The sequence below is a fragment of the Phalacrocorax aristotelis genome, chromosome 7 (assembly GCF_949628215.1).
Source record: "Phalacrocorax aristotelis chromosome 7, bGulAri2.1, whole genome shotgun sequence".
Taxonomy (NCBI): Eukaryota; Metazoa; Chordata; class Aves; order Suliformes; family Phalacrocoracidae; genus Phalacrocorax; species Phalacrocorax aristotelis.
In genome coordinates this window covers 13703782-13716156 of record NC_134282.1, presented here as the reverse complement: position 1 = coordinate 13716156, position 12375 = coordinate 13703782, and the positions used below count along the sequence as shown (strand labels likewise).

Here is a 12375-nt window from a genome sequence, read left to right as displayed (position 1 = left end):
TTCTTTAGTGACCAAGAAAAGTGAAGATGTCCTTTTTTAGCGGTTGAAAACAAAAGATAGATGTTAAAGCTTAACTGGAAAAGATTAACGTAATTTTTTTTCTTTTGTAGCCATGTCCAGATGTGTTTTGGTTTCCCATATTTTCTGACACTGCCTGTGATGAATTGGTAGAAGAAATGGAACATTTTGGACAATGGTCTGGTGGAAAACACCAAGTAAGTGTCAGCCTATATAAACATGACCTTAATGAGTGGGTACCTTTGTGATAATAAGTTACTGTGTACTGCAACAAACAATTGCCAATGACCCAAGACATCTGCTTCGTGGCATAAAATACTTAGAAATACTTAGTTTAGTCTACCACAGAGCTGCTTGTTCAGTAGATTGAGAGACATTCCTCAATTAACCTTGAACTAGCAAATTCAGGCGCTAACAATGGGGCAGTTGCTGTAGTAGTTATCTGACAGTTATGCAAGGATGATCTTGGATAGCTGTTGATAAGTGTTCAGAGGACACCTCTTCAGTACTATGTCAGACTTGTCCCCGTAAGCAGTTACCCACAAATGTTATGAGCTATTGAGTTTGTGTTTGCAGAAGGTTCAAGGTATTCATTAACTACTGCTAAAATCAGAGGAATTTTTGTCATATTCACAAATGTGGTACCTTGGAAGCGAGATAAATTACAGTAATTTTCTTGCTGCAGGGAGGAATCTTCAGAAAGGATTTTAACACACTTTTATCTTCAAATTATTTCAACTTTTATTACCGTGTCAAATTGATGCCTGTACTCTTTTGATCTGATATAACTTCAGTTACATCTACATCTCAATAAACAAAACCATTACCCCAGGAAGCCCTTATTTACAGGCAAGACGTCCAAATACTGACTCACTTTAAAACAAAAAAAATTTCCAACATTTGCTCATTGATAGCTCAGCAGTTTTTTTCCTCAGCAGTTACCTGTGAAATTACTGCACAGCAAGCTGACATACGCCCAGTAAAGCATTGCTTTGTTGCAGTTTTGTGATTCTGCAGATTTCAAATAAAAATTTGTAGAAGTGCCAGAATCATTCCATGTCCGTATTTCAAGGCTATTTATGGTGTTTTCATTAGGATAGCCGTATTTCTGGAGGTTATGAAAATGTCCCAACTGATGATATTCATATGAAGCAAATCGGACTGGATAATGAATGGCTGCATTTCATAAGAGAGTTCATTGCACCAGTAACGCTAAAAGTATTTGCTGGCTATTATACCAAGGTATGTGTTTAAATTTTTGCAGGTAATTACTGCATGGCATGAGTAATTCTATGTATTTTATTGACTATACCCTATTTGGTTTGGGTGGGGAGTTTATACATGATGTAGCAGTAGTTATAGATGAATGTTTTAAAGCCAATTTTAAACAAAAAAACCCCCCAAGAACCCTGTGTGTGACTTGGAAGTTCACATGTTGAAGTCTGTGTATTTTGTTTCAGGGTTATGCTTTATTGAATTTTGTTGTAAAATATAGTCCCGACAGACAACGGTCACTCAGACCTCATCATGACTCCTCTACATTCACAATCAACATCGCTCTCAACAAAGTAGGAGAGGACTTTCAAGTAAGTTGACAACTTACTGTCCTAAAAAATGTTCTTTGAGTGTCTAATATTATTTCCAAACTAGAGCCCAAATGGATATACTTAAAGACCATTTTGAAAAGAAAATGGTGTGTGTCACAAAAGGAATAATATATCTCAATGTTTTGGGTTTTTTTTGACAAGTATTAAATTTGCTCAATTGCACGATCCAGAACTGTTGATGCAGTCAGGCTGAATTGATGCAAATGGTTTCAGATGGTGGTGGAAAAGGGTTTTAAAGAAAAACTTTGGAGATGTTATTAATTTCATTTTTAACATTTCTGAAGTCCTTCATTTCTGCACAGTGAAAACCAATTTTTCAAAATTCTTTAGTGTCAAGTTGACTCACATGGCCTCTTTTCGTTACAACTTTTTAAATGATTGTTTTTATTATTCTTTGGCTGATCTAAAAACTTTCAACTGTTGTTCCTGTTTCATGTTTGTTTGGTTTTGTTGGTTTTTCTGTTTGTTTGTTTGTTTTTGGTGTTTGTTTTTTTTTTTTTGTATGAGATGAATCAATGTCACAGTGGAAAATAATTTAAACAGTCCCCAGAGTGTGGAGATAGGCAGGGCAGTGGTAGTAGTCTCCAGCTTTGACTAGTAGAGAAACAATCTGTTTTGTTTATAAAGCTATATTATTCACAGTCCTACTTAACACCCATAAGAGTGTTTTTCAGACGTACTACTTTAGAAAACACACCTTCAATTTGAAAGCAACAGGCAGATTAATTTATTTAAGATATGTTTAAATGCTATCCTGGATAGGGATTCAGTCCTGGAACAGGGCTTGTGAACATGATTTGCTTCTCCCTGGTACCATCTACAGTAAAGTTATTAAGGATCTGTTTGTCAGAGTTGCTGTTTGAATGAGTCGTTATCCAGGAAGTGCTAAAGCAAAGCAAGGGGAAATCTTTGATTGCAAATACATGTGTCTCATGTATCGCTCTGAAGATGGTGTCATTTAAACAACCTTACTAGTAGGGATAGTAAAAGAAAACAATTATTGTTAACAGCCTATTTATAATAGCAAAATATTTTAAGTTGTGGATAAATCAAAGGGAACTTAATTAAAACACAGTGTAAATGTTTGGATTTTTGTTTTGTTTGTGTTTTTCCTGCAGGGAGGTGGATGTAAATTTCTTAGGTACAACTGCTCCATTGAGTCTCCCAGGAAGGGATGGAGTTTCATGCACCCAGGAAGACTTACTCATTTACATGAAGGACTTCCTATCTTGAATGGCACAAGATACATTGCAGTATCATTCATTGATCCTTAATTTTTTTCCCCTCTTCAGCAGTTTGATTCTTTACATAAACATTTATTTATAGATTTCTTCTGGAAGATCGTGATAAATGAAACTTTAAGTTCCTGTTCTTAGACAGCAAAGTTACTTTGGGCTAAAAGAATGAAAAAAAGAAAATGTTCTAAAATTGTTGATGGTTTCTCAATATCTGCTCTGAGCCTTGAGTCACAAAGTAAACAAGTCCTGCTTGTTTTTCCATTCTGCTGTCTAAGAGTAGGTAAGGAGGGAAAGTGGAAAAGCATTTTATAATGAATCCGTTTCTTTGTTGAAGAAAACCAAACCACCCTAGATGCAAAATTTTCTGGAAAATTTTTTGTGGTTTTCATTCAGTAAAGTGACACAGCTGTAGTTTTTTGTGGTGTGTGTATTTGGTACCAACCAATTAAAAACCACAGCATAAAACCAAAATCAAGTGAATCTTGTATACAGTTGTTGGGGATCAGCAATAATTCCATGTGCTGGTATATACTGAAAGGAAAACATCTCAGTAGCCTGTCTTCTTAATTCATTTTGAATACTGAAATGTATGTCTTTAGAAGAAAAAATAAATTCATTGTGGAGATGGAGCAAGGATTAAATAATTTAGCTAAGAAAAAATTGTTTATCGTTTGTTTTAAAAACTCATCCTGTTGAAAATTCACTTTTCTTCACCAAGTGACCTTCATTTAAAATGAGTTATTTTTCTAAATGTGTAATTGCGCCCAGTTGATACTGGAAATTTGATGTTTATTTTCAGAATGCTGGCAAATTTTAATAATAGGATGTTTTATAAAGACAATTTTCTACTCTTACTTAAAATTACTTGAATTTTGTATCAGGAAACTGAAATCTTGGCAGTCTCCCTTTTAAAGCTAAGGGTCTTCACATGCCATTTATTTTAAAGAAATTGGTTTAAAATATTCTTACTGTATCTACTGTTTGTAATTTAAAGAAACTTGAAGCAAACTATCTCAAAGTCTACCGTGCCAAAATGCACAGCATGTTGGAAAAACTTGTGAAAAATAAAGGGTAATTTTAAATTAACGTAACAGCTTTTACTTGACTGTATTAGGTAGTTTCTTTGCATGTTGCCATTGTTCTTATAGAAATTTTATTTATTGATGAATATTTTTAAAGGAATTGTAGATATATTTAGATCGGAGGTTTTTCTAAGTGTCCTTTTTTTGCTTATTTACTCTGTTACTATTGAAATTATTTCTCATGTGAGTTGGTGCCTGTTTACATTACAGAAAGTGCATTACACTTTCTGAGCGACCCAGCAGGATGGATGTTTCTTGTTTTCTCTACCAACCTTCCTTTTTTAAATAGGGGGTTTTTGATGATCTGAACAGTAGTTCACTTTTTACTTGCTAATACTTGGAGAAACTTTATATCACATTTCCTAACTAGAAGCTTTATATGGAGCAGAAAGGATTGGGGGAGCAGTTCAAAGATTATTCTGTTACCAAAAATAAGCACGTTTGCTTATTTCCCCGTTCCGCTGTTTTGAGGAGTGGGTTGTAACCGTACTTAAAGTTAGGTTGAAGCAAATCCATCAAAACGTGGTAACTTCAATAACATACTAAAGTGGGCTGGCTTGAAAAGGAATGCCTTTTCACGGGAAGTTCTTTGCTTTCTTTTCATTTCTCTTTACACTGTCAGCTTCTCTCCATTTCAGGCTAATATTTGGAGGTTGATATCCCCTGACTTTGTTTCCAGACACGGAATACTTCTGCCTTAGTGAGTGTCTCTCTATATATAGCCTGTGCTTAGGCAAACTTTACAGATCAGGAAATCTTCAGGCCTCCAGAATGAAAGCAGCCTTTGTTAATCACCTTTTTCTGAGCATTTGCCTGTGGTCTCTTAGGCTAACTCAGAACAGAATAATATTTTTACCACTGGATCAATTACAGACAGTTTACTGTTATGAGGAGCTGTCTTGGAAAAAAACACAAAAATACAATCCTGTAACACTTGGGAAGCTCTTTTGCAGATTTTTTTTTTTTTTTGCATAACTTGTATTTTAATTATATAGTTCTCGGTCACGTTTGATTTTTTTTAAATGTGTATTTTTTCCCTCAACATATATGAGGCTTTACTTACTGTTAAATTTCTATGTTTGCAACTATTAACATGCAGTGACATGTAATGCCACGTTTACTGTGCTGCAGATCTGTTGGAAGGAGAAGATGTGTTCACCATCTCACATTGCTAAAATTATCTCTGTTAGCCTTTGCAAATACTTCATCAAAAGAAAAAACAGCTACCTTTCAGGTGAATGGCATCATGTATGGACAATCCTCATTAATTTCGTAGGAACTGACAGATACCAGAAAAAAATTTTGTTCTTAACAGTTCACCTGAATTGGTCCTGAAAGCTGTGCAGTACTGCTAGCGTGTGAGTACGTGAACTCACGCAGGCTGAACAGAATTGTTACTATTAGGAAATTATTTTTCATTTTCATTACTTTTAAAAGCACTTAGACTTTTGTGTCTCCTGACACAGTTTTTTTTGGGGCGTAGAAGATATATGCATCAGGAGGAAAGCAGCAACCTTAATTCCAGCAGTGTATAAGAAACCTCGGGAGTACAGGGACCTAAAGGTGCTCTGCAACAGATGATACATTTGTACGGTATTTGATTTGTTCTGCTTTCATCTAGCTCTGTTTCTTACTGTTAAGTGCTTGAAGAGACTGTGGTGTGGGTGAGGTGGGAGAGCAGTATATGGGCAAGAAAATGTCTTAATGTTTTTAACCAAAGGAGACTGAGTATGACTTGGTTTTATTTCATATTCATGAACTATTCAGACTCTGATACTCCTAAAAATGTTCAGGGCATTTGGTAGCATTTTACACATTTAATCTTCTTTAAAGTCACTGTGGAACAAGTAATTCCAAGATGTATTAATCACTTCAGTTTCTTCCCAATGTATTGCTGTTCCACTCTTACTGTGACCTGATAGTAATAAGACTATGACAAGCCCAAAAAGAAGATAGATTTTCAGTGAGGCAATAAAAATGAAATTAATTTGATTGTGCCTTTTTCTTTTGTAACGGCTTTTCCCCCACATCCACTGTATTCATGGAATAAATGTTAATTCAGTACAGGCTTCCACAACAGCATCTCTTCTGCAGTGTGCAAGAACTAAGGAGACAAAGACATTTAGAGATGGAAAAATCTAGAAAGGGCCCTTATCATTCCTTCCTCCCATGTGTACATACTAGTTTTGCTTTTGTTTTTCTGCTTGAAAGAATTTGTTCATGTTTTTCTTTTCAGCCACTGCAATGAGTTTTTTAAAGAATATATGTCTTTCAGTTTCCTTCAAATTATTTCTGATATGGTCTTCACTGGTTTCAGTTCTGAAAGTAGTAAGTGTTTTCTTGAATCTTCACTTCCCTGAATCCTCACTTTCTTGCATGGCAGAGTAGACTGCTCTGCTATTTTTGTGAGTGAAAGGGAACACAATACCTGTCTCAGCAGCTCCCTGTGACTGAGGTGTCAGATAAATTATTTGATTTTTTTTTAATTATGGGAATTTTTTTATTCCATAGCAGAGCATGAATTAGAGGGCAGAGCCTTTATAAAATGCGTTTGTAAGATTGTTGTTGGCAGCTCTTAAAGCTGAGATTTGCGCTGGTAGAGTTAACCGTAGAGTTGCAGGAATAAGTAATTAATTTATGACTGCCAGGAAGTCCCAGTTGTTCTGTTTCTTCCCTCTAGCTGTTGCCAGGAAAGATGGTCTCTGACAGACAGTTAGTTTCCAGCCAACACTAGAACTGAAATGAGAATTGATGGTGCAGAAGTTTGTTGTACCCAAAAGGTGGAAGTGTCACTTCAAACGTTTTCCCAACATGGTTTCCGAAATACTTTGTGTGTCTTAATATAAAAAGTTATTCTGGATCTAATGAAGCAGATAGTCTTGCTCAACAGTGTCAAAGAACCTTGTTCTTGTGTACAAATCAAATGTTAAACACAACTGGAAAGAGACGCTTTTATGCTCAGTGTAACATTTTATTTGCTAGTTATTTTTTTTTCTTTCTGTAATTATCTTTCCATTTGACATAGCTTTTAAGATGTGTATAAATGCACTCCACTTAGAGTATGATGGCTGTCTTTTCGTGCATCTTGGGGCCGGGAGAGGGTGAAATGAAGAGAGGATGGGTCAAAGCTCAGGGAAGTTCAAAATTCACCCCACAGAATTGCTTCCTTGTGCAGCTATTGGCACAGGGCTGTGCAGCCTTGGTCCTAAACTAACAGGAGGAGATCTGAGCAGCAGTTGTTACCCTGATGTGTAGCTAAAGCTGCTAAATATAAAGAGGTGATCATGATCTTTTTTCTTTTGGTAATTTATTGCTTTTGGAAAGTTAGTTTTCTGGATTGAGCTTCACTTCAGAAAAGCTGTTTTGGCTGCGCTTAAAGCAATGTCCCTCAGGATTATTTTGCACAAGAATCAAATGTGAGATAAGCTATCTGATAAAAGCATATTCATCTTAAGGTATTTAACAGAGTAAGGCAACAGTTCAGAAGTAGGATTTCAGTCAGCATGGTTAAAGCCTTTACTGGCATCAGTGCAACTTCAGAAGTAGCAAAGCTGAGAGCCTGGCCAGCATGGAGGATATTGGCCATATGGCAGGCAGCGCTTCGGGGTGATGCCCCGCCACCTAGGTGGTTGAGAACAACTGCTTTTGCTTGAAAAAGCTCACTTGTGTTTTGGGTCCTGAATATTGTTCCCTCTGCGCCTGCCTTCGCCACTTACCACTGGTTTGTAGCTGTTGAATTTCTCAGAGTGCCTGAAGTTGGCAAGGGAGATGCATAGTCTCATAGTAACAAATTTATTCAGGAACTAATCTTTTGGCTTGAAACTGGAATCCTTCTATTTCCAGGAATTTTGCTTAGTTGTGAAAGGAGTTGCTCAGCTACTGATGGCTTTGTGCCATTTTGTTTCCATTGTCTTCTGGGAGTGGGGAGTGGAGAGAGGAGGAAGGTAGCAGAGCAAATTTAGTATAAGCTACTTCCTTACAACAATGTCTGTAGTACAGATGGGCATGAAAACACTGCATCTTTACAGCTTCAGTTGGAATGGCAGTTAATGTGAGCAATACTTTAAGCCCATGAGAGTGATTACAATATTTAAAACAAGACATCAAGGCCTACTTTTCAAACTGAGCTTTCTCAGACCTGGGTTGCTAATCTCTCACAATGTACATTCATCCACTGGTGGTTTGTGAAAAGGTTTGCAACCTTGCTGTTTTCCACTTTGTTTTTAGAGTAGTAATTTTCATTTTTAAGTTAAAGCATATTCTTCCAAGCATATAAAGTAAATTGTCTTTTCCATATAATACAGCAGCAGAACTAGCAGAATAATCTGCTCGGGTCTTGGTTCCTTAAAGTAACTTTGTGACTGATAGCAATTGTTATTCTTCTGCGAGGGGCAGGTGTGTCCAACTGCCGTTGTTAATATTTGAATTAATATTTCTCCATGCTCCTGTGGCAGCAGTGAGGATGCAGGGATGGAGTTGGTGAGGGTACCTGACAGAGGGAGTTGTCTCCTACTCTAATTGCTGGTTGTACTCAGCACAGTGATTACGGAGAAATTTGGGTTTTGCCATTATAGTTGGACCCAACTTAGTTGCTCCCAGGATATGTATAAAGAGGTTAGAAAATGGAGCGTGCTTTGTAAGGATGAACTTCTCTGGTATTTCAGCTCCTGAATTCTAGCAATTCTCTGTGCTTACAGTAGATGAGGATTGGGGGGGGGTTAACTTCCCCTCCCCCGAGATTTCTAACTTGGGTATGGTTGTAACTGCAGACATTTCTGTAGGAAGTGGTGTCTCACTGAGTTTCAAGTCACAGAAGCAGAAGGCCATTGCATCTTCATAAAGGAAGGTTCATCAGCATGAAGTAAACACAATGCATGAGAAGTTGAGGCAGAAAGTATTAAGTATAAGTTACTAAAAGTTAGTTTTTATCTTTGGAAGTACTGGGTGATTGGAAGAGGTAGACGGGTGTTCAATGTAGCAATGAACTTCTGGCACGGCCAGATTTAAAGACTCATCATCTCTGAATCACTTTTGCACACTGTGATTCACTAGAGAACTATTTCTAGCATTTGGTTATTCTTCAAAACACGTACTATGTAAAGTAGGACAGGTCCTGGTGTAAAAAAAAGTGTTTTGCCTTAAAATTTCCAGATCCGACTGTCTCAGACTTGTCTTCGCTGTGTTGTCATGAGTTGCAGAGTGGTGGTCTTGATAGCGTTACTTGCAAAAAGAGGAAATTCTCAGTTTTTGTACTGCAATCACATGCATTAATCTGCACAAGAGCATTTTTGTCATATAAGGTATGAACTTCTTGTTCTCCTTGACTCCTTGTCCATGGCCCCACCGCTCGGGTGTACATGCATACATTGCTTTCAATGCAAATGGGGGCCCCTTTGCATCTCATGTGTTTGCCAGATGTCCGCTTTCTGGGGGGAGTGGGGGGTGGGGGGGAAGGCACAGGGGGCTGATGGCATTTGCATAAATGCAGGCAGGAATAAGGAAGGCAGAGACAAGGGATCTTTTATTTTAAAATGTTCTTGAAGTGTAAATTTTAAACTGCTGCTTCTGTGGTAGTGAAAGATGCCTTGGGATCAAAACTAGTGAGCTATTATATATCAAGGGTATAACTGAGATATGCTTTGTAGGAAAGCATAGAAGATATTTCCCAATTAACTTTTTTCTTGTAGTTTATACAGCCACTGGGATGAGATGGATACAGAGGGCCACTGACGAGTGCAGTTTCTCAGATCCCACAGGCAAGCCTTGTCCTGACCTGTGGCATCGCTGGTGGCTTTTGGAGCAGGTGACTGCTGTGATGTTTCACTGTTGTGATGTGTATTTGGTGAGGGCTTTTGAGCCTTCTTGTTATCCATCAGCATACACATGTGTGCGTACGAGTGCAAACCCATGCGTGATCTTTTCCATAGCCTGGCTCTATCTTGGCCTTGTACAAAGAGGACTTTTGCTCAGACTGGAAGAATGAGTTTCCCTTATTCTGAAGATCATGGTGCACAGAAGAGTACACAGGCACGGCTTGGTTTATCTCTAAATATCACTGACACAAAGGGAATATGAACTTTCCATGGATTAATTGATCCATATTAATTGTTCAAATGGCAAAAGCAGAAAAATGAGATGTTCTGTAGCTGAACACAGAGATATAGGAAATGCCGTGTATTTTTCATCATCAGATAGACATAATCTACCTGAAGTTAGATAACACAGCCATGAAAGGCTGAACGGAGGTACCAGTACGTTTCCAAAATAGCTGTGCAGGTGTTCTTGAAATGTTGTTTGAGCAAATAAATGGTTCTGTTACTGGCAAGTTGTTCCCATTCTTTCTTACTTCTAGTCTGAAGGGCATAAAAGCACATTATAAAGCTATACCATCATTCAAATGCTGGGAATCAGAAGCTCATAAAAAAATAAAAATAAATTGAGGTTATATTGCAGAGAGGAAAACTTTGCAGCCATTAAGACAACAGAACTACTCCCTGCATGGGCTGTTTTATGACCAGAACCCTGAGTAGGCGCTTGAGGAATGTCATCAAAATACCGCAGCCTGAAGACCTATTTTTATTTTTATACAAATTTAACTTTCTTTAAAAATAATTCTAAAAACAACAAGGAGCTCCTAGCTGCAAACTTTTTTCATGTACAACTGTACAACCAAAAATGGAGATATCATTAAAGCATATGTATTCAAAAATAAGGCCAAACTTCTAACCTAGTCATCATTCCTTAGCTGAGAAGACCCCAGCATGCAATACTGCATGTAATGCCTACCAGGTCTCATGCCTGGCATTAAAACTCTATGGCAAATAAGTTATTGAAAGTCAAAAATAGACAAGTATAGAGACAGGTGGTTTTTTGACAGATTTCATGCAGGAATTGAACATGACTGCATTTATGCATGCAGGTTGTAGATCTAAGTATTAATTTCAGCTAGAAAGAGTGTGTGCATACAGCTTCGAAGTGTCCTTTGCTTGAAAATACCTAAGACCTGATAACAAGTTTGCAAAATACACCTAACATGCTAATTTATTTACTTCCTGCAAAGCAGGTGGTGCTGTTTTATATAGAGACCACTGGGTCCAAGGATCGAGAGGACCTATGTCCACCATTCTGGTCCCTTGGTTTTCCTGGACAAGCTTCTCCTTTAGGATAAGACAGGTGTTGAGTGGAAGACCTATCTCAAAGGAATCCAAAATCTCAGCCAGCTCTCACAGTGTGGAATTCAAGACACCTTCCTTGTGTGTGTGGGTGACTGAAGCTTTTCTTATCTCGGTAATTTAGAAATTCAGCCAGAGGTCTCTGTTTCTGATGCATTTCTTGTGAACCTCTAGGAACAGGTTGGCAATTGTAGAGTAGCACCAGGGCTTGATGGATATCCAAGCAGAGGCACTAAGATAGAGCAAAGCAAAGCCTCTGGAAGAGAGGAGGCTGGTAGTGTATTGTCTGTGGTTTTTCATGGCATTGATCTGGGGTGTTTTACTATGTGGTTTTTTTGTTGCCTTTTTTTTTTTTAAAACTTGGGGAATGAAGGAAGCTAATATAGTTCTTGAGCAACATAAATCATTAGAACTATAGAAATGTGTGAATTCATGAGAAGTGAACACTTCTTTCTTTCAGGGAAATAGAAAAAATACTTAATCTAAGTGTTCAAATACAAAGAAATTCCTGTTGACAAAGTACAGGAGGTCTGCAGTAAGCAAAGCTTATTGTTTTTGTTGGAAAGGCCCTTACAGAATTATTTGATTTCTTTAGATAATGGAATTAAATATGCTGAAAGTAAAACTGCAGCTCTTTGCTAAAGCAAAAGGAATTGGTCTCATAGGCTGAAAAATATTTCCTTACTTCACAAAGAAACTTTAGAGAAGGATACCCTTGCATTTATTACAAGGAACTCATACATAAATACTGCTACTGTATAGTTGTTTTTATTTTATAGATGTAGGTTGGTTTTAATCTTTCGCATGTGTAAAAATACTGCTTCTGCTCTTCTGGTTTTGATGTGTTTATCTTCAAGCTGAAGATTTTACATGCAGCGTGCTGTACTGTAGTGCTACTTCTTTACTTCAAAGACAAGCCAAGGAAGCTCTTTCAGACGGAATGTCTTCCACAGAATATTTGCTTATGATAAAAACTTGCAGCAAACTTTACTGGATTTTTATCTTTTCTCTTTTAAATAGCTAAGAAGAGATAAGAGTGTTTATTGCTAATCATAAGAATTTTTCCTTTCACTAACAAAGCTTGCAGATCTTAAAAAAAAACAAACACCCCAAACTACTGAAGAAAACTGGTTTGGGATTCAGTTTTACTTTTCACAAGGAAAGAAATAAAACTTTTTTTTGTTTGTTTTTATAATGGAGACAAGTGATTGTATATAAAATAAAGCTATAAATCTTCATGCATAGGAAATGAATTTGG

General features: G+C 37.2%; 1 protein-coding gene across 2 annotated transcripts in view; it reads left to right on the top strand.

The window, feature by feature from the left end:
- Positions 1-3954, top strand: part of PLOD2 (procollagen-lysine,2-oxoglutarate 5-dioxygenase 2) — a 56249-nt gene extending 52295 nt beyond the window's left edge. For both annotated transcript variants that reach the window (XM_075098877.1, XM_075098878.1), the window contains 4 exons: positions 111-215; positions 1114-1260; positions 1479-1604; positions 2744-3954. In XM_075098877.1, coding sequence (XP_074954978.1) covers positions 111-215; positions 1114-1260; positions 1479-1604; positions 2744-2899 — 534 coding nt within the window. In that variant the 3' untranslated portion in view covers positions 2900-3954. The remainder of the gene's footprint in view (positions 1-110; positions 216-1113; positions 1261-1478; positions 1605-2743) is intronic.
- The last annotated feature ends 8421 nt before the right edge of the window (positions 3955-12375 follow it).